This window comes from Hoplias malabaricus, chromosome 3, assembly GCF_029633855.1.
Source record: "Hoplias malabaricus isolate fHopMal1 chromosome 3, fHopMal1.hap1, whole genome shotgun sequence".
Classification (NCBI taxonomy): Eukaryota; Metazoa; Chordata; class Actinopteri; order Characiformes; family Erythrinidae; genus Hoplias; species Hoplias malabaricus.
The window spans coordinates 1,375,664-1,394,533 of NC_089802.1; the positions used below are offsets into that span (position 1 = coordinate 1,375,664).

General features: G+C 43.1%; 2 protein-coding genes across 2 annotated transcripts in view; both read left to right on the plus strand.

Annotated features, from left to right (window-relative positions):
- The window catches only part of rnf213b (ring finger protein 213b), a 59,237-nt gene extending 41,472 nt beyond the window's left edge, over positions 1-17,765 (plus strand). Inside the window, exons 48-63 of the mRNA XM_066662679.1 lie at positions 3,611-3,853; positions 4,154-4,235; positions 4,362-4,396; positions 5,225-5,476; positions 5,701-5,866; positions 6,637-6,734; positions 7,880-8,128; positions 8,412-8,544; positions 8,645-8,728; positions 9,993-10,164; positions 10,391-10,592; positions 12,011-12,088; positions 12,581-12,778; positions 13,892-13,981; positions 16,188-16,363; positions 17,402-17,765. Coding sequence (XP_066518776.1) covers positions 3,611-3,853; positions 4,154-4,235; positions 4,362-4,396; positions 5,225-5,476; positions 5,701-5,866; positions 6,637-6,734; positions 7,880-8,128; positions 8,412-8,544; positions 8,645-8,728; positions 9,993-10,164; positions 10,391-10,592; positions 12,011-12,088; positions 12,581-12,778; positions 13,892-13,981; positions 16,188-16,363; positions 17,402-17,537 — 2,394 coding nt within the window. The 3' untranslated portion in view covers positions 17,538-17,765. The remainder of the gene's footprint in view (positions 1-3,610; positions 3,854-4,153; positions 4,236-4,361; positions 4,397-5,224; positions 5,477-5,700; positions 5,867-6,636; positions 6,735-7,879; positions 8,129-8,411; positions 8,545-8,644; positions 8,729-9,992; positions 10,165-10,390; positions 10,593-12,010; positions 12,089-12,580; positions 12,779-13,891; positions 13,982-16,187; positions 16,364-17,401) is intronic.
- A 530-nt stretch (positions 17,766-18,295) lies between these two features.
- Positions 18,296-18,870, plus strand: part of cep131 (centrosomal protein 131) — a 28,950-nt gene continuing 28,375 nt past the window's right edge. The window contains exon 1 of the mRNA XM_066665642.1: positions 18,296-18,422. The gene's annotated coding sequence lies outside the window, so the exon portion shown is untranslated. The remainder of the gene's footprint in view (positions 18,423-18,870) is intronic.

The window sequence follows — 18,870 nt, forward strand, 5'->3', positions numbered from 1 at the left end:
CGCAGAAGGGCTGTCTCAGTACTGTGTTTTGTGCGGAAGCCAGACTGAAAAGGCTCAAAAAGATTATTGTCCATCAGAAATGACTCTAACTGAATGGCCACCACCCTTTCTAACAGCTTAGCTAAAAAGGGGAGGTTAGAAATAGGTCGGAAATGATCAAGGTTGTCTGTGTTCAGACCAGGTTTTTTGAGAATGGGTGTGATGGCAGATGTTTTAAGGCCTATGGGGACATAACCTGAGGCAAAAGACATATTAACGAGATGGGAAATGGGGCTGGATATGATGGCGGAATATTTTTTAAGAAGTGGGGTAGGAGCAGCATCGAGGAGACAGGTACAAGCGTTGGAATTAACTATAAGCTCTGATATAAGCTCTGGATCAATGGGAGAGAAATTAGCCAGGGGTTTATGAGCTGGGCTCAAATGGAAACAATGCTCAGGTGAAGAAGGAGATGAGAGGAGCTGATGGTAGATTTTAGCAATCTTGTCATTAAAAAATCTATGGAAAACTTCACATTGCTCAGCAGTGTTAAAGTTTTGATTGTTTGTGGCTGAATGAGTTTACTAACAGTAGCGAAAAGTGTTTTGGGCTTGTTACCAGAATTATTAATAAGAGATGTAATGTGTGCAGAACGGGCAGATTTTAAAGCAGTATTATAAGAAATCATGTGGTCAGAATATGCCATTAAGTGCACAGTAAGACCAGAATTCTTGAAGCGGCGCTCCAGATGCCTACCAGTGGTTTTTAAAGCACGGAGTTCAGGAGTGAACCAAGGGGAGGAGCGACCAGCAGGGACCTGTCTAGTCTTTAAGGGAGCCAATTGGTCTAGTACACCAGAAACAGTGTCATTAAAGAGAGTCAGAATTTCATCAGGACAGGACAGCCGGGAAATAGAAGAAAGTGCAGAAGACTGAAGAAGGGCGGAAAAAGACTGAGGTTCGATAGCTTTGATATTACGGAAGGAGACGGTAGATTTACTGCACTGGCGTGAAACAGAGATGTTAACAGATGCTTCAACAAGCTTGTGGTCAGAAACACCAACAATAGAGCCAGAGACAGAGGTAACAGATAGACCTGAAGGACACATTAAATCCAATGTGTGGCCATGTGAGTGTGTGGGAAAATCAACATGTTGTGTCAGGCTAAAGCAGCCCAACAGAGACTCAAATTCAGTTGTCAGTGAACAGATAGCATCAACATGAATGTTAAAATCCCCTAGCATGACCAGAGCTGGACATGCAGAACTGGCCAAGGTGAGTATCTCACAGAGTTCTGTGAAGAAGTCAGAGGAGGTCTTTGGTGGGCGATAGATTAACAGAAACAGCACAGGGGTTGAGCTGACCAGTTTCAGAGCCATGTATTCGAATGATTTTACCTCATGAAACTCACAGAGACATACATTAAGTGAATCATCAAGAATTACAGCGAGACCACCCCCCTTCCCCTGTGGCCTGGGCTTGGCTAAATATCTAAAACCACTAGGAGTCAACAGATTTAGGTGGAAATGATCACCAGGTTTTTGCCATGTCTCTGTGAGGAAAAATACACTGATGTGGTTCACAACCACGAGATCATTAAGTAAAGGAGCTTTATCTGTGATAGAGCGGGAGTTGAGTAGTCCAAGTTTAAGTCTGTGAGACGTGTTAGAGCAGTGCATCGATGGCAGTGGGGTGGCTCGTGGGAAAGACCGGAGAACGTCAGCGTTGATTCCTCGAGAGCTGTACGGAGATGCGAAGCGCTGATTCCGCCCACTAGACCATATGACCGGAATAGCAGAGTCCGAAGAACGATATGCCGTAAGTCGAGGTCTGGAGGAGCGATGAATGTAGCGTGGGCGCCGGGTTATTCCAAGTGACTGACATAATGTGTACGTGGAACTGTCAAGTCAAGAATGAAAGCAAAAAGTGTGGAGTTGGGCTGGCGTGTACCCGAACGCCATGACCAATGTAGAGCGGGCGCAAAAAAAAAAAAAAAATAAAATAAAAAAAGAGAGCTGGTGACAACTCCCGTGCGAAACGCCCGAGGCCTCGCCACGTTTGCCACCCCGCAGCACCAGCCAGCCACCAGGATAACTCCGGAGATGGGAGACAGGAGGAAGAAAGGAAAAAAAATAAAATAAAATTAAAAAAAGCGCGGCAACTCGCAAATGGAGTCTAGAGAATCCACCGGAGAGACGTAGGAGTTAAACAGTTGAAAAAGTAGACAAATAACCAGGGATAAGGGAGGGGGGAGAAGAAAAATAAAAAGAAATAATAATAATAATTCCAGCGAGAAGCGGCAGCAACAAACGCGCACAGCGTACTCTCACCCGGAAGCGGAAGTCTCTGGATTGGCTCCAGACTAATACATTAAGAAGCTATGAAGTAGTACCAGAAAAGCATTAGCAGCAGTGAGGTCAAAATGTATCGGATGTGAATTCTTAAGTTTACTTATTAAACCTGTAAGTGTGCAGTACATTGAAATGGGGTGTTAGAATTATATTAATTTCACATTTATGTTTTGTACAGTTTATATATATTCGGTGAAATTGTGTGTTATTTGTGTATAAATACTGTCATAGTTTTATGTTGTGTATTTATTTGTTGAGTAATTATAAACTGCACTGAATTGGCAATAAGGCATCAAAATATGTTAATAGTATTAATATTAACAATACCACTAATGCCACAACTAATAATAATATATTGAAAGGTAAATGTGATATGTTGCACTTTGAAATACCACAGAAATTATAATAATATTCATTCATTATCTGTAACCCTTATCCAGTTCAGGGTCGCGGTGGGTCCAGAACCTACCTGGAATCATTGGGCGCAAGGTGGGAATACGTCCAGTCCTTCACAGGGCGACACACACACACACATTCACTCACACACCTATGGACACTTTTGAGTCGCCAATCCACCTACCAACGTGTGTTTTTGGACTGTGGGAGGAAACCGCAGCACCCGGAGGAAACCCACACAGACACAGGGAGAACACACCACACTCCTCACAGACAGTCACCCGGAGGAAACCCACACGAACACAGAGAGAACACACCACACTCCTCACAGACAGTCACCCGGAGGAAACCCACGCAGACACAGAGAGAACACACCACACTCCTCACAGACAGTCACCCGGAGGAAACCCACGCAGACACAGGGAGAACACACCACGCTTCTCACAGACAGTCACCCGGAGGAAACCCACGCAGACACAGAGAGAACACACCACGCTCTTCACAGACAGTCACCCGGAGGAAACCCACACAGACACAGGGAGAACACACCAACTCCTCACAGACACTCGGCGCGGGAATCGAACCCACAACATCCAGGCCCCTGGAGCTGTGTGACTGCGACACACTACCTGCTGCACCACCGTGCTGCCCAATTATAATAATAAATAAAACCAAACTATTAAATCGTTTTGATTTAATAATTCGAGTTATGTAATGACAACATATTGGGAGTAGGACCATGCCCGGACTCCTTCCCTCAGCCCTATATAAAATGCAGCAACAAATGAAGTGCTATGTATACATAGTGTCCATGGCTTTATGAGTTCTCTGTTTGTAGTACATCTCTACTGTTGTAAATCTCTACTTTCCCATGCTCCTTGACAGGAGCTGGAGGTTCTGAAGGATATTGTGAGGGAGAACACAGTGGGGTACCTCAGAGAACTCTGCTCCAGTCTGTTGTCCAGTCAAAGTGAAGGTCTGGTGTCTGAGCTAAAGATAAGTGCAGATCACTCGGCTGAGAGACGTCTCCTACTGGAGCTGCTAGTTCACGCTAATGCTGTGTTCCACAATGGAAATAGATTATTCCACCCTCTTCACCTCATCGCCTCCCAGCCACGGGGTATGACGGTAAGTGAGAACTTGATTTCATTCCTTAGAGTTGCAGTTTATACTTGAAGATGTTTTCCCCGCCACTTTTTTACACTGCCGCTAATTCAGCACTGGACAGTCCAACCCCTCATAACACTGAGGAAAACATGTTTATCCCACATTGCCCACTAGTCGCTCTTCATACAGTCACAGCTTTTCACATACTGTGACCTTATGGTGTGCCATTAATTCTGATCCATTTGATTATAATAAATAGAGATCTTATTTCCCTCATGCTTGTGGAATAACCACCAAGAGTGGTTTTCTGTGTTTCTCCAGGAGGCCCTTCTGCCGACCATGCCAGATGACAACACCAGCATCGCCCGCCAGTGGCTGCCTGACAAAAAACTGACGATGTACAGTAAGTTGGAAAAATGTGATTGTAGTCTGACAGGCTGAAGTGTTACATGAGACACAGAATGTAATTCCCACTCCTTTTTGTAGACCTTTGCCAACGCGTTTCTTTCATGTTGTCTTTTATTCACAGCTTGTAGTAAAGGTCATGCGTGTTTTGTTGGAGAGGTGAGTTGTGTCACTTTTTGCATTACGTTGAATTTCATCACGTATGTCATAACACTCAACAAATTATATCATCACCAAACTACGACGGAGATTTAGAGCCACGGCATTGAAAAAAAAATAATAATAAGATTCCGAGAATAAAGTCAGAATTCTGAGAATATTCTCTGAATAATTGAGTAACAAAGGTCTGTATAATTCCAGGAATGTAGTCATAATATTTACAGAAATCTTAGGAATTTGGAGAACTATCATTTTCGTGATTATTAATCCATATTAATCCAATAATTGTATCCTGTGAAACTACATGCCATGGGTTCGCGCACCGATTCAGGGTTAAAAACAAATCACAATCTGGTCCTGATGTGGAAGAGAACTGAGTGTTTATTCCTGAAATCTAACCCATAGTACAACTTCAGCAACACACGGCATTCCACAATTACACTGTGTGTCTGCTCCTTTATACATGCAGTGAAGAATTATTCAGAGAATATTCCCAGAATTATTCTGAGATTTTTCTCAGAATTATACTGGGAATATTCCCAGAATTGTTCCGAGATTTTTCTCAGAATTATACCGGGAATATTCCCAGAATTGTTCCGAGATATTCCCAGAATTCTGACTTTGTTCTGTGAAACTTTTTTTTTTCAACGCCGTGGCCCTACAACTCTGTTGTACCAAACTGATCACTTCATAGTAGAATAAAATCTGACTAACTTACGTTATGTAATGACTCTGAACCTTGAACGTAGGTGCTGTGGAAACATCTCTGAGATTTATATTTAATAAAGGAGATAACATGTCATTTTTCTTGCTTTCTTTCTTCAAAAGTGTGGGAAGCCAATGGTTGAGTCCATTTGTGCCACCTGTAAAGAGCCAATTGGTGGTTCACACCACAGCTCAGTACAAGGATTTACTCAAGTTCACAGAAATCTGGGGGATCAGACCAGAGCAGGTCATATCCTGGGGCAGGCTGCCCACAGATCTGAAGCTCCAAACAGAGATCTGACCGTGGCCCAGTCCAGTGTGCTGCGGCTCTGCCTGCACATGGCCATGCTGCAAGGATCCGCTTTCAGTCGCCAGGTACATGGAGCACGTTAGACTTAGAGTTAGCTGGGATGGAATAAACATTGTATCAATGCAAATAAAGCGGAATCTCACAAATGACACTATCATAAATATGACGTCTTGTCTTGCCTTGTTCTTGACATTGTCTGTACGTCTCATAAACATATAATTGGTAATGGCAATACGTCTGTTTTCTGTAGTCCTTAAACACTCATGAATATTTTTGAAATTCTTTGCAGGGCATTAGTGCAATGATCCACCCCAGCGTTGACAATGTGCGTGAGTTTCTGTGGCTCCACCTTGAGAAAGACATGGAGACTCTTGGGAAAACTCTGAATCTGAATTGGGATGACACAGCCATCGCTGTCCATCTGATCCTGAACACCTCCACACATCTCTCCACAGGTCGGTGCTCGTGTTACGAAGCCCCGGTTTCAGTAAATGAGTAAAAAACAAAGTGGCTCTGTCAGACGTGCTAGGCTTCCTCTCTCTGCTCATGGCACAGAAATGGCAGGAGACCTTGAAAATCACAAAAAGAGATGAGGATATTGCTTTATTGGGTGGTAAGGTGGCGCAAAATGTAGTGTCCAGGGTCCTGGGTTGTGGGTTCGAGCCCCATTCCGGGTGACTGTCTGTGAGGAGTGTGGTGTGTTCTCTCTGTGTCTGCGTGGGTTTCCTCCGGGTGACTGTCCTCCCACGGTCCAAAAACACACGTTGGTAGGTGGATTGGCGACTCTAAATATTATCTCATATGTGTGAGAGTATGTGTGTGGGTAGGCTGCAGACCCACCGCGACTGTATAACTGGTTACAGACAATGAATAAATAAATGAATATTGCTTTATTCCTGCTCCATAGGTGGGTATTATTGACTCATTTTTGTTGTTTCATATTATTTAGGAAGTAACACACTCTAAATTTGAGAGACTGCTAACTGCATGAAACTGAACACAGTTTCAAACAGTGATTTAAAACTTAAAGAAAATTTACATCTACGTCCATGTCGTTTTTATTCTCAAACGTAAAATTCCACCTTAAATGATGCAGAGCATCTGAACATAAACAAACCAGAGAGAACTGCAGTTCCCCACAATTGTAGGTATTTAACTTTAATATAAATTTCTTGTGAAGACATGTCTATGCACTTAGGCATTACATTTTTTTATCCTCTACCAGGTGGTGTCCAGCAGGGTTCATCTCAGTGGTCTTCTCGTCAGGCCCGCGAGCAGTGGGAGAAGGAGGTTTGCAGGACGGTCATCGATCCGGTCTTAAGGGTCAGTTCAGAGAAAAGATGTGAAAATGTTGGTGTAGTTCATTTTTCATTCCAGAAAATAGCAGTGTGTGTGAGTGACTGGGTGAATATGTGAAACTCTCCACATGTGTGTGTGTGTGAGTGACTGGGTGAAATTGTCCACAGGTGTGAGTGTGTGAGTGACAGGTTGAGTGTGTGAAACTGTCCACAGGTGTGAGTGAATGGGTGAGTGTGTGAAATTGTCCACAGGTGTGTGTGTGTGAGTGACTGGGTGAAATTGTCCACAGTTGTGAGTGTGTGAATGACAGGGTGAGTGTGTGAAACTGTCCACAGGTGTGTGTGTGTGAGTGACTGGGTGAGTGTGTGAGTGAATGGGTGAGTTTGTGAAACTGTCCACAGGTGTGTGTGTGTGAGTGACTGGGTGAGTGTGTGAAATTGTCCACAGGTGTGAGTGTGTGAGAGTGACAGGGTGAGTGTGTGTGTGTGAGAGTGACAGGGTGAGTGTGTGAAACTGTCCACAGGTGTGTGTGTGTGAGTGACTGGGTGAGTGTGTGAAATTGTCCACAGGTGTGAGTGTGTGAATGACAGGGTGAGTGTGTGAAACTGTCCACAGGTGTGTGTGTGTGAGTGACTGGGTGAGTGTGTGAGTGAATGGGTGAGTTTGTGAAACTGTCCACAGGTGTGTGTGTGTGAGTGACTGGGTGAGTGTGTGAAATTGTCCACAGGTGTGAGTGTGATGGGACAGGGTGAGTGTGTGAAACTGTCCACAGGTGTGTGTGTGTGAGAGTGACAGGGTGAGTGTGTGAAACTGTCCACAGGTGTGAGTGTGTGAGTGACAGGGTGAGTGTGTGAAACTGTCCACAGGTGTGTGTGTGTGAGAGTGACAGGGTGAATGTGTGAAACTGTCCGTAGGTGTCAGTGCGAGTGTGTGATGTGAAGCAGTGGACTGGTGCCCTGTCCAGGTGCGTTCTTACCCAATGATTCTGGTTTTGATCCGGACGCACTTCAACCCTGATGAGGATGAAGTGGTTACAGAAGGTTAATGAATGAAAACAGTAGTCTAGTAGACGGGAAGAAGCTTTTCTGTGTGTTCCTTGTTTTCTGTTTGCCACTGCTGTGTTGTTGCTTGGTCGATGCCGATGGTTCTCTTCTGTTCTCTGTGTTCAGGATCTGGACAGACATCTCAGTGATGCTCAGGAACACATTGTGTCTGATGAGAAGCTGTCTAACAGCACTCTGATTAAGGTGCTCAAGGGAGACCCCAGTCGCATCCTGCCCCTCCCTTCAGACTGTCCCAGCAACCACTCAGCTTTCTGGACCCCTCCAGACCCTCTGACTGTGGAACGTCTCTCTCAGCTCATAGCTCAGAAGAAGGCTGTTAGCCCGGTTCCTCTGCTCTCTCTCTTCATTAATAGAGTGAGTCCAGTCCAAAGCTGCCTTCAATTCCTCGTATTCCTTACACACTTATCACAATATGAGCCAAGGGAACTTGTTAAAATCCCCTCATTTACAATGACCTGCATCACATAGAAGCAACATGTCTCTCTTGGGGCTGACACAGGTGCCATCCTAGGTTTATTTTTTGTCTCTGCAGCTTTCTAGCCAAAAATAATTAATAATTTTGTAATAGTAGTGTCCTTGCTGGTGCTAACAACTCAATCTGTGTGTGTGTGTGTGTGTGTGTGTGTGTGTGTGACAGGTGCAGTGCATTCGACAGCTTGTTCATCTTCCTGATCTGGCATCACTATTGTCTGATCTGCTAACAATGGTCCCTGCTCACTGTGAGCCAGCCGATCACTCCATTGCTACACTGCTGCACAGCATGCCTGCAGGTGGGTGCCTTCAAGGATTAGCAACATTCATACCCTGTCAGATTCTTTCAGATGTACTCATAAAATGTTCTGATGTATATGGGTTTTCACGTTAAAACAGGCCATCAGAGGAGCACTCTAACTCAAAGGGTGAAGACTTTCTGCTGCGTGTGGAACATCCTCAGAATGGAGCTGTCAGACAAAGGTGAGAGATCCTCACAAAAGATGTGTTGTCCTTAATAGGTTTTTAAAGAACTCAAGTACGAATCCGTTTCAGGTGATAAACTGAGATATTTTCTCTGCAAGGTTATATTTTCTTATACGAAATATGAGCTGCCTCAAGCCTACCCTCTACCAGTGCGATTGAAGAACCTCCATCTGAGTTGTGTAACTGTTTAGACAAAAGAAGGAAGCACAAAAGGATTACTGCAGCTGCCTGATGAGACTTCAGATTGACTCTGAATATGATTAGAGGACTAGATTAAATGGTATAAGCTTTTAACATGGTTTTAATGAATTCCTCTGGTCTGGTTTCAGCTAAATCACTCACTCATAAGCTGCTGTTGTAATAATGCGGGTGTGTAGGAGTAAGGGATGGAGGTATATGCAGGAGGCTTTATTACAATAACTTAAAGGAGACTAGACAGAGGGACACTAAACACAAGGGCTAAACTATAAGCAGGGCTAAACACTAACCATTAAACAAAGCTAAACACTAACCACTAAACAAAGCTAACCATTAAACAAAGCTAACCATTAAACAAAGCTAAACACTAACCACTAAACAGAGCTAACAATTAAACAAAGCTAACCATTAAACAAAGCTAAACACTTACCACTAAACAAAGCTAACAATTAAACAAAGCTAACCATTAAACAAAGCTAACCACTAAACATGGCTAAACACTAAACACGGCTAACCATTAAACCATGGGGGGGGGGCAGTCACATGACAAGGGGAGCACAGAACAGAAACAATACAAAACAGAACACAAAACTATACGTTACAGCTGTTTTCCAGCTTCTGAGTTGAAAAATAATGTGACTAGGTTCATAATCTTAACTGTCGTGAAAATAGATGAATAAGATGTGTCTGTTTATACTAAAAAAAAAAGTTGGGCTTCCTTTTTCAGTGTATATATATCTTATCTAGTATGAACCACTGTCATATTTGATCTGAGTCTGGGTTTAATATAGTGCAGTGATAGTGAGAGACTGAGTGAAATATAAACTATGTAAGATGCTTATATTCTAAAATCCTGATTGCCTTATATTGTTTTCATTTTAATATATTTTAAATAATGCCTTGCAAATTCATATTTAATTGAAGTGCCCTTCCCTACAATTCAAAATAGTTCACAAAAAGTGGATGTCATTTTTATTCTCATTAAAAAACACTCTGTGTGTGAATTCGCTCAGGTGTTGTGTTGATGTCTTACTGAAGTGTGTGTGTGTGTTACCTCCAACAGATGTGGATCCTGAGCTGTGTGTGAAGGACATTAGTCTGGAAAGCTGTGGCGGGTATCTGTCTCTTAATCGCCATGGTCCAGGCTCCTGTCTCTATGCTCTGATAGACCTGCTCTCAGAAACTCACAACAGCCTGGTGCGAGTGGCTCGAAAACTCAGCCATCAGGAAGACAGGTGTGTGTGTGTGTGTGTGTCTGTGTGTGGTTGAATTTTGTGACTTAAAACAAATTCAAAACAAAACAACATATAATTACACTTGGCGTACAACATTTTTATTACATCAGAATTTGAAAGTACAGTCCTGAATCTGTGAATAAAGAATGTAACCGAAATGTAAGGGTAATAACTTGACATCTAGGGGTTAATGAAATCATTGTAACCTATTCTTTTTGTCCTGCAGTGACTATAGTGTGCCTCTGGAGGTGCTGTGTGAGACTCAGCTTGCTGTGTGTCACCCAGAGAAGGAATTGCTGCCCCTGGTGTTAGCGCACTGTAACTACACCCTAGTCAAGGGTCAGCAGACGGCCACTGACTACGACCTACAGGCTGCTGAGAGACAGCTCAGCAGACGCTTCCTTTCTGGAAAACCTCGCATCCAAACAGTTAGTGAACTAACTTACAATAGTGTAGTGCATAAGACGAGTGCCGCCCTCTCAGCCAGAGGTTCAAGTCCCCACTTGGGCAGCAACATCAGGCTACAACAAAAGCCCTTGGTCATGACTATCAATACATTATTTACATACATTCATTCATTCATTATCTGTAACCCTTATCCAGTTCAGGGTCGCGGTGGGTCCAGAGCCTACTTGGAATTATTGGGCGCAAGGTGGGAACACACCCTGGAGGGGGCGCCAGTCCGTCACAGGGCAAGGCAGACACACACACACATTCACTCACACCTACGACACTTTTGAGTCACCAATTCACCTACCAACATGTCTTTTTGGACTGTGGGAGGAAACCGGAGCACCCGGAGGAAACCCACACAGACACAGAGAGAACACACCACACTCCTCACAGACAGTCACCCGGAGGAAACCCACACAGACACAGAGAGAACACACCACACTCCTCACAGACAGTCACCCGGAGGAAACCCACGCAGACACAGAGAGAACACACCACACTCCTCACAGACAGTCACCCGGAGGAAACCCACGCAGACACAGGGAGAACACACCACACTCCTCACAGACAGTCACCCGGAGGAAACCCACGCAGACACAGAGAACACACTACACTCCTCACAGACAATAACCCGGAGGAAACCCATGCAGACACAGGGAGAACACACCACACTCCTCACAGACAGTCACCCGGAGGAAACCCACGCAGACACAGGGAGAACACACCACACTCCTCACAGACAGTCACCCGGAGGAAACCCACGCAGACACAGAGAGAACACACCACACTCCTCACAGACAGTCACCCGGAGGAAACCCACGCAGACACAGGGAGAACACACCACACTCCTCACAGACAGTCACCCGGAGGAAACCCACGCAGACACAGAGAACACACTACACTCCTCACAGACAGTAACCCGGAGGAAACCCATGCAGACACAGGGAGAACACACCACACTCCTCACAGACAGTCACCCGGAGGAAACCCACGCAGACACAGGGAGAACACACCACACTCCTCACAGACAGTCACCCAGAGGAAACCCACACAGACACAGAGAGAACACACCACACTCCTCACAGACAGTCACCCGGAGGAAACCCACGCAGACACAGGGAGAACACACCACACTCCTCACAGACAGTCACCCGGAGGAAACCCACGCAGACACAGGGAGAACACACCACACTCCTCACAGACAGTCACCTGGAGCGGGAATCGAGCCCACAACGTCCAGGCCCGTGGAGCTGTGTGACTGTGACACTACCTGCTGTGCCACCGTGCCGCCCTTGTTTACCATACATCTATTACATAATTCAAAACTGCCAGACTCTACTAGTTTCTGCAATATTTAGAAAAGTATAATAGAATGATTGTTTTTAACTTCCAGGACACTGAAAAATATCTGAAGAGGCACCATCAAGACTTCTCAGAGGTCCTGAAAAATGTCAGGACACACATACCCCAGGTAAACAATTTTATACATCGTAACTAATGAGTACGAACACTGTGTTTAATCTGAAGTAAAAGTCAGCTACTTTAGGATGTACCCACCCACAGATGGAATATTCTCCATACAAAAGTACAAGTTGCACTGGAGCAGCTGCACAATTACTTAAGGTCCCAAATCTCAATGTCCAGCAGATGCCTAGAAGAGTATAACCCCCCGCCCCACTCCCACCCCCCACACACACAGAGGAACTGAGTTTTCTGGAGTTAGTGATTCAAAACCATTCATCAAAATTAGGACCTAATCTCATTTAATGTTCGCCACAAATCCTAACTGCAGTGTTCCAATATCTAGTACCTTCTCAGAAGAGTAGAAGCTGTTGTTGCCGCAGATGTGTAACAATGTAAGAAGGCAGTATGTACTTACGTTTAGGATAAGCTTTATTTATTTTTAAGCCATTAATTTCATTACAGACGATAGTATGCTTTTACCCCTTGTTTGTCTGCGCAGACGCCTCTGAAGAGCTCCGTGTGCAGCTCTATGAGGACAGTACTGCGCTCCTTCACTGATGTGTGCAGTGCTGTAAATGCTCTGGAGACTGGCCTGCGCTTCCTTGGGAAGACTGGAGGACATCCGAGCTCATCTCTCCTGTCCTACCTTCAGAAATCTCTCAGAATGGAGCAAGACATCTCCAGCAATGTGGCCAAGGTAATACAAGATTATAATAGTTTTGCTCATTGTTGCTTGCAAGTTATAACAGTATAGTTTACAAATCTATTCCCTGCAACGCACTCCAAAATAGTTGGAACAGGGGTGAACAGTCAGATATTTACAGAATATTCAGGTTCCACTATTTTGAAACAGTTCAGTATAGACAGGTAAACAAGGTAAACATGGTACTACAAGAGATGCCACCGAATGCTCAGTATTTGCAGGAAAGAGTTGGCGTGGCTCATATACTTTGTTCTGAACATTGTGAGAGAATTTTCAAAAGATTTGAAAAGGAACATTTGTTGGTGCTAAAATGCAAAGGGTAAAGGTGTATCGCAGTCTTCCATTCATTAATTGTCTGTAACCCTTATCCAGTTCAGGGTCGTGGTGAGTCCGGAGCCTACCCGGAATCACTGGGCGCAAGGCGGGAACACACCCTGGAGGGGGCGCCAGTCCTTCACAGGGTGACACACATTCACACATTCACTCACACATACAGACACTTCTGAGTCGCCAATCCACCTACCACCTACTGGAAACCGGAGCACCCGGAGGAAACCCACACAGACACAGGGAGAACACACCACACTCCTCACAGACAGTCACCCGGAGGAAACCCACACAGACACAGGGAGAACACACCACTGTGTTTTGGAGCTAATTTTCATAATTTGCAAAACCTACTTTTTACGAACTAGTCCGTGGATTTATGTCCAATTCTCTTGTTTATTTTTAAATTTGCTTTTAAGAATTAGATATTTAAGACATAAATATACTATACTTCATTAAAGAAGCTTAACTCAATCAACTGTGGGTTACAGGCTGAATAAATGCTCAGATGTTAATTTGTTGGATTTTGTGACATCACAGAAACAGTTCCTTTATAATGTTTTTGGAGTTCTGTTTTAATAAATGGACTTGGGACTGATATATAGACATCTTTATATATTCCTGTGTCTAATGTGAGTGGATAGTTAGATTAATGTTTAGAAGAGCAGGTTCACTGAGTAAGGGTTTACATATGTCAGGGCCATCGAGTGATCAGTGAATGAGTGGGAAGAGCAGGATGAGTGAATGTGGGGTTGTTTATCCTCTGCTCTGCGTCCTCAGGCCTTGGCAGAGAAGAGACTGGATCAGAGCACTAGCAGCTGGCAGCTGATCACCTGCTGGAGGAGTGAACTGAAACTGAGGAAAGGACAGGTGAGCTCTTCACACCCACACCACCTTCACACCTGTGCTTTGAAAACACTCAGCTGTTTGAAGTGTGCTAGTTGCCATCTGTTTGCTGTGACTGGGGTTTCTAATGTAATCTAAATTATTTATTTTACTTAATCATACTTCTGGTGATAGGGCGGCACGGTGGTGCAGCAGGTAGGTGTCGCAGTCACACAGCTCCAGGGGCCTGGAGGTTGTGGGTTCGATTCCCGCTCCGGGTGACTGTCTGTGAGGAGTGTGGTGTGTTCTCCCTGTGTCTGCGTGGCTTTCCTCCGGGTGACTGTCTGTGAGGAGTGTGGTGTGTTCTCTCTGTGTCTGCGTGGGTTTCCTCCGGGTGACTGTCTGTGAGGACTGTGGTGTGTTCTCCCTGTGTCTGTGTGGGTTTCCTCCGGGTGACTGTCTGTGAGGAGTGTGGTGTGTTCTCCCTGTGTCTGCGTGGGTTTCCTCCGGGTGACTGTCTGTGAGGAGTGTGGTGTGTTCTCCCTGTGTCTGCGTGGGTTTCCTCCGGGTGACTGTCTGTGAGGAGTGTGGTGTGTTCTCCCTGTGTCTGCGTGGGTTTCCTCCGGGTGCTCCGGTTTCCTCCCACAGTCCAAAAACACACGTTGGTAGGTGGATTGGCGACTCAAAAGTGTCCGTAGGTGTGAGTGTGTGTGTGTGTGTGTCTGTGTTGCCCTGTGACCCACCGCGACCCTGAATTGGATAAGGGTTACAGACAATGAATGAATGAATACTTCTGGTGATTTAAATACTTTAAAACTATAATAAAATAAAAATAATATAAAAATAAATTAAGGTCCAAAAAAAGTCATGTGTAGAGTTTGTTCTGATTTTATTCCACTGTAAAGTTTGCTAAATTAAAAACACGCTAATCCCACAGCTTTAGTGAAAGTATTTTAGTGATAATCTGAGAGTAATGACTCCTTAATTAATGACTTATTCACTTATCATACACTTGTACTTTATTTATGAAGCCATTATTGTTTGCTGTTAAAGGCTATTTATCCTCTACAATGCTGAACAGTCTCCTAAAATTAAGACTAAAATTAAGCTTGCGTGACTTACACACACTTGTTATTCGACCTGGAAGTATGTATTCATGTTGTTTTCCTCTCTGCATTGGAATTCCAGCCATGAGTATTTCAATTAGTAGACAAAAGGGTCCAATAAACTCCCTTCTGCTCGATCCATTTAACCACATCACTGGACTGACCCCTGTGACCCCTGACCCTGAGGCTGTGTGTGTCATAAATCCAGGGAAAGTGTTGGTCAGAGTGTGCCAGGCTTTTGTTTAAAGTCTGTGCCACCGTCTGCGCATTGAAGACATTAGACCCACGTGTGAAATACGGCTATGAAAGGAAATGGAGTTCCATGTTAAAGTGGTAGGAGACAAAACTATATCAGGGTTCTGGAGTGGAGTTGGGATCTCGTATGTAGCATGCAATTATTTCTTTCAGCTAGTATTATTTGTGCATCTCTCACTTTTTAAATAAGCTATGTTTACGTCACAGTAAACAGAGCATGAATTTGGTGTGTTTACAAACAAGTCAAGACAAGAAAGCTTTATTGATGTAGCACATTTAACAGACAGCATGTGTCGACCAAACTGCTTCACAATAAAAAAGTGAATTAAGGAAATGTTAAAACAACAAGGTATCTAGTGGTAATACACTTGAATTAAATAAAATAAAACAACATCCATAAAAAAAAGAAAAAGAAAATAAAAATAAGGCAATAAGAACGAGAGATTGTAGTAGTTACTGAGATATGTCTTGGGTCTCATGAGAAATTCTCACATGTTGATGCTATAACATTTTGTCTGTTTAAAATGCACTTTTTAAAAGGGTAGAAGTGAGCAATGTTTGTTTGATGTTTGCTAATGCTTTTGATGATTGTTTGTTTGTAATCCCTTTAGAGGCTCACTGGTGAGAGTTTGGCAGTGAATAATGGATGTTTATTTGAGCGATCCAACTGTTACAACTGCTAGCTACCAGCTAGCAGCTAGCTAACATCAGTGTATATTTATAGTATAAATAATAATTGTACTTATTTTTGAGGCAACTCGTAGTTAGATGGATGACAGCAAGAAGAAGAATAAACAATGAAAAACAAATTATTACCATGTGTTTTTATATATTTTTTACAAAATAATGATAAAATACAGACTAACATTATTTTATCGCATATGTTTCAGGACCCTTTCCCCAGACTCTCTGAGGAGTTCAGAAAGAAGCTGACGGCGGATGAGAGAAGAGAGGTGAAAGAGTTCCTGGATGTTACTGATGTTGAGCTTTTCACTTTGGAGCTTCATGAAATTCTGCTCTTGAAGACAGACAGCACCTCTGAGACCAGCTACTTATCTCAATTTGAGTGAGAATCATTTATATATGATACATCTGCATTTTTTTAAACGGTGCTATGAATTTAAATGTGTAAATAACATGTAATACAAGAGTAGAATTGCTATCTTTCAGTGTCCTACTTTTGGCAAGAAAGCTCAGATTAAGACATGTTAAATCAAATGAAAGTGTTCTCCAATAATGCACAATACACCCCAGTGTTTGTGGTGGGAGAGCACTGAGGTATTTATATGGCCACATATGGCCACACAAGCTGTTTCTATTGCATTTGCCTTTCCTGGAGATAAAGAAAACACAGACATCTAACCCTCGTGTTGAAGTGTGAATTACATAAACAGTTATTCTGTTAATACACTCCTTTAAAAATAAAGGTTTGAAACCGTTCTTTGGGGTTTTATCACAGAAGAAGCCACTTATGTTTCCCTGAAGTGGCCTTGAATATAAAATACTTCTTTTTGAAGTATCAGGAACTGCTTGATCAATGACTTAAATCACACACCCTTATAATGTAGTAATAGCAAATTAATCTGAGATGTTAACTAAATAAAAGACTAGGATGTAATAAACCTGTGGGAAAAACTGTTCCATCTGTGTGTTCTCCCCAGTCCAGAAACACATGCTGATAGGGTGTAGTGACTGTGTAGAACGACCCTGACCTGGATGAAGAATGTATATAGAATAAGAATCCATATTCACATCAATAGAGAAACACAGTAAACAGTTAAACACTAATATGTGGACAGTGACTACATTATCACATTTTATTAAACAAGGACCTTTAAGCTTCTCTTCCAGACTGGATTATTTCAATCACAGCAAAGCAGTTTTCCTGCACCTAGCTGTCCCCTGGGGACCAAGGTTCTTTAGAGTCTATAGAGCCACACTTTGACCCCTCCAGGCTTCCATCTGTCAGCTGAGGCCTGCTGGAGTCTCCTCCGGAGCGGGCAGCTGGCTAAAGGAGAGAAAAGGAATGCGTGTGCTGAGGACAATGGGCCACAACGCTAACTGTTGATCCTTTCCTCAACCCCCTCCCCCCTTCTTTTCACAGCATCGGTGGCACTATGGAAAGCCATTTGGAGGAGAAATCTGCCCCTGTCCTGTCTGGACTGGATGCTCTCTCTGCGGACATCACTCTCAGCAAAGGAGCCGAGGTCTGGAAGCTTGCTGTACACTTCAAGACATGACTGGCCACTATAAAATGTGAAGAATGAATGCTTAGGATATTGTCCTAACCACCTGCTTAATGTTGTGCCTTGATTGGAAATCCCACTGATTTTTAAAATGCTGAATGTAAAGTCTTTCTGGAATAGAACTTAATATATCCAACCTTTGTTGTATCCTCGTGTCTGAAATGATTATGTTATTAAACTTGTTTAATGGCTTTAAACTCATAAAGACACTAATGATGTTTATCAGCAAAGAAAATTGTCTTTTTTTTTAAAAGTCTGTGCTCATTCCCTTGTTTTTTTCTTTCCTACTTCATTTCTTTCTTTCTTTCTGCTTTCTCTTTCTCTAAAATGATCTGTAACCACTTTGATCTTATAAAATGTTTTTTAATTTTCCTAATATTTATTTATTTTAGTATAATTTCGTCAAACAATATATATTCATTTATTGTCTTTCCTACTTTCTTCATTTTCTTTCTTTCATATGAAATGTTTTTAATTTTGCTAATGGGATGTAAAGAGCATTTTTAAAAAGATAACAAATATGCCTCTAAATTTTAGGATGTAATTTTTCATGAACTACAAAGTGCACCAGGGAGTAATGAGTACAGAACTATTTGAGACGCTCCCCGACACGCCTTTAATCAGGTTTTTAAATGGACGCCACCTCACAGCCTATCAACACTCGGTAAACGTCAGGAGCCACCAATCACAGCGAGGAGGGGGCGGAGTTTTTGCGCGGTTCGGGTTGCCAAGTGATGGTGCTGCGCTGTAATGTTGGATACGGAGTGTTTACGCTGCGGAGCTGACAGAAATCAGCCGCAAATCAGCGCCAGAAACGGAGATAAAACTACGATTAACTGCGCCAGAAAACGGATGTAAGCGGTGCGGTACGGATCTTAGGTAAGTTTAAAACCTAATCGTGTTGTTTCTGTGCTATTTGAGAGTGTGGGAGTAAAGAAGAATCTAGTTTTGCAGTGAGGTTGAATATGGATTTTCCGAATTTTCCATTCCACCTTAAATACAGCAGGAGTTAATGTAACCGCTGCACCATTTAAGGTGGAACGGATTTCTAAATGAGATGCGCCTGGTCAGGTAATATGTACAATATCGTAATTTTTTATAGGATGCATAGTGAGTGTTTTGATTTAAATAATTACTCTGTTCAGTTTTTTATCTGGTAGCTAACTGTTAGTGGTGACTAGCTCAACTATCTTCATACTGCTGTTGTCTCAGCTTATTTTATTACAGGGCCCATATTATACACTTTAATCTGGTTTACTTCCAGGGCCACTTATGGTAAGATTTTGGGGTGATGTAGTGCAGCTACACTGTTAATCTTCACAAATGA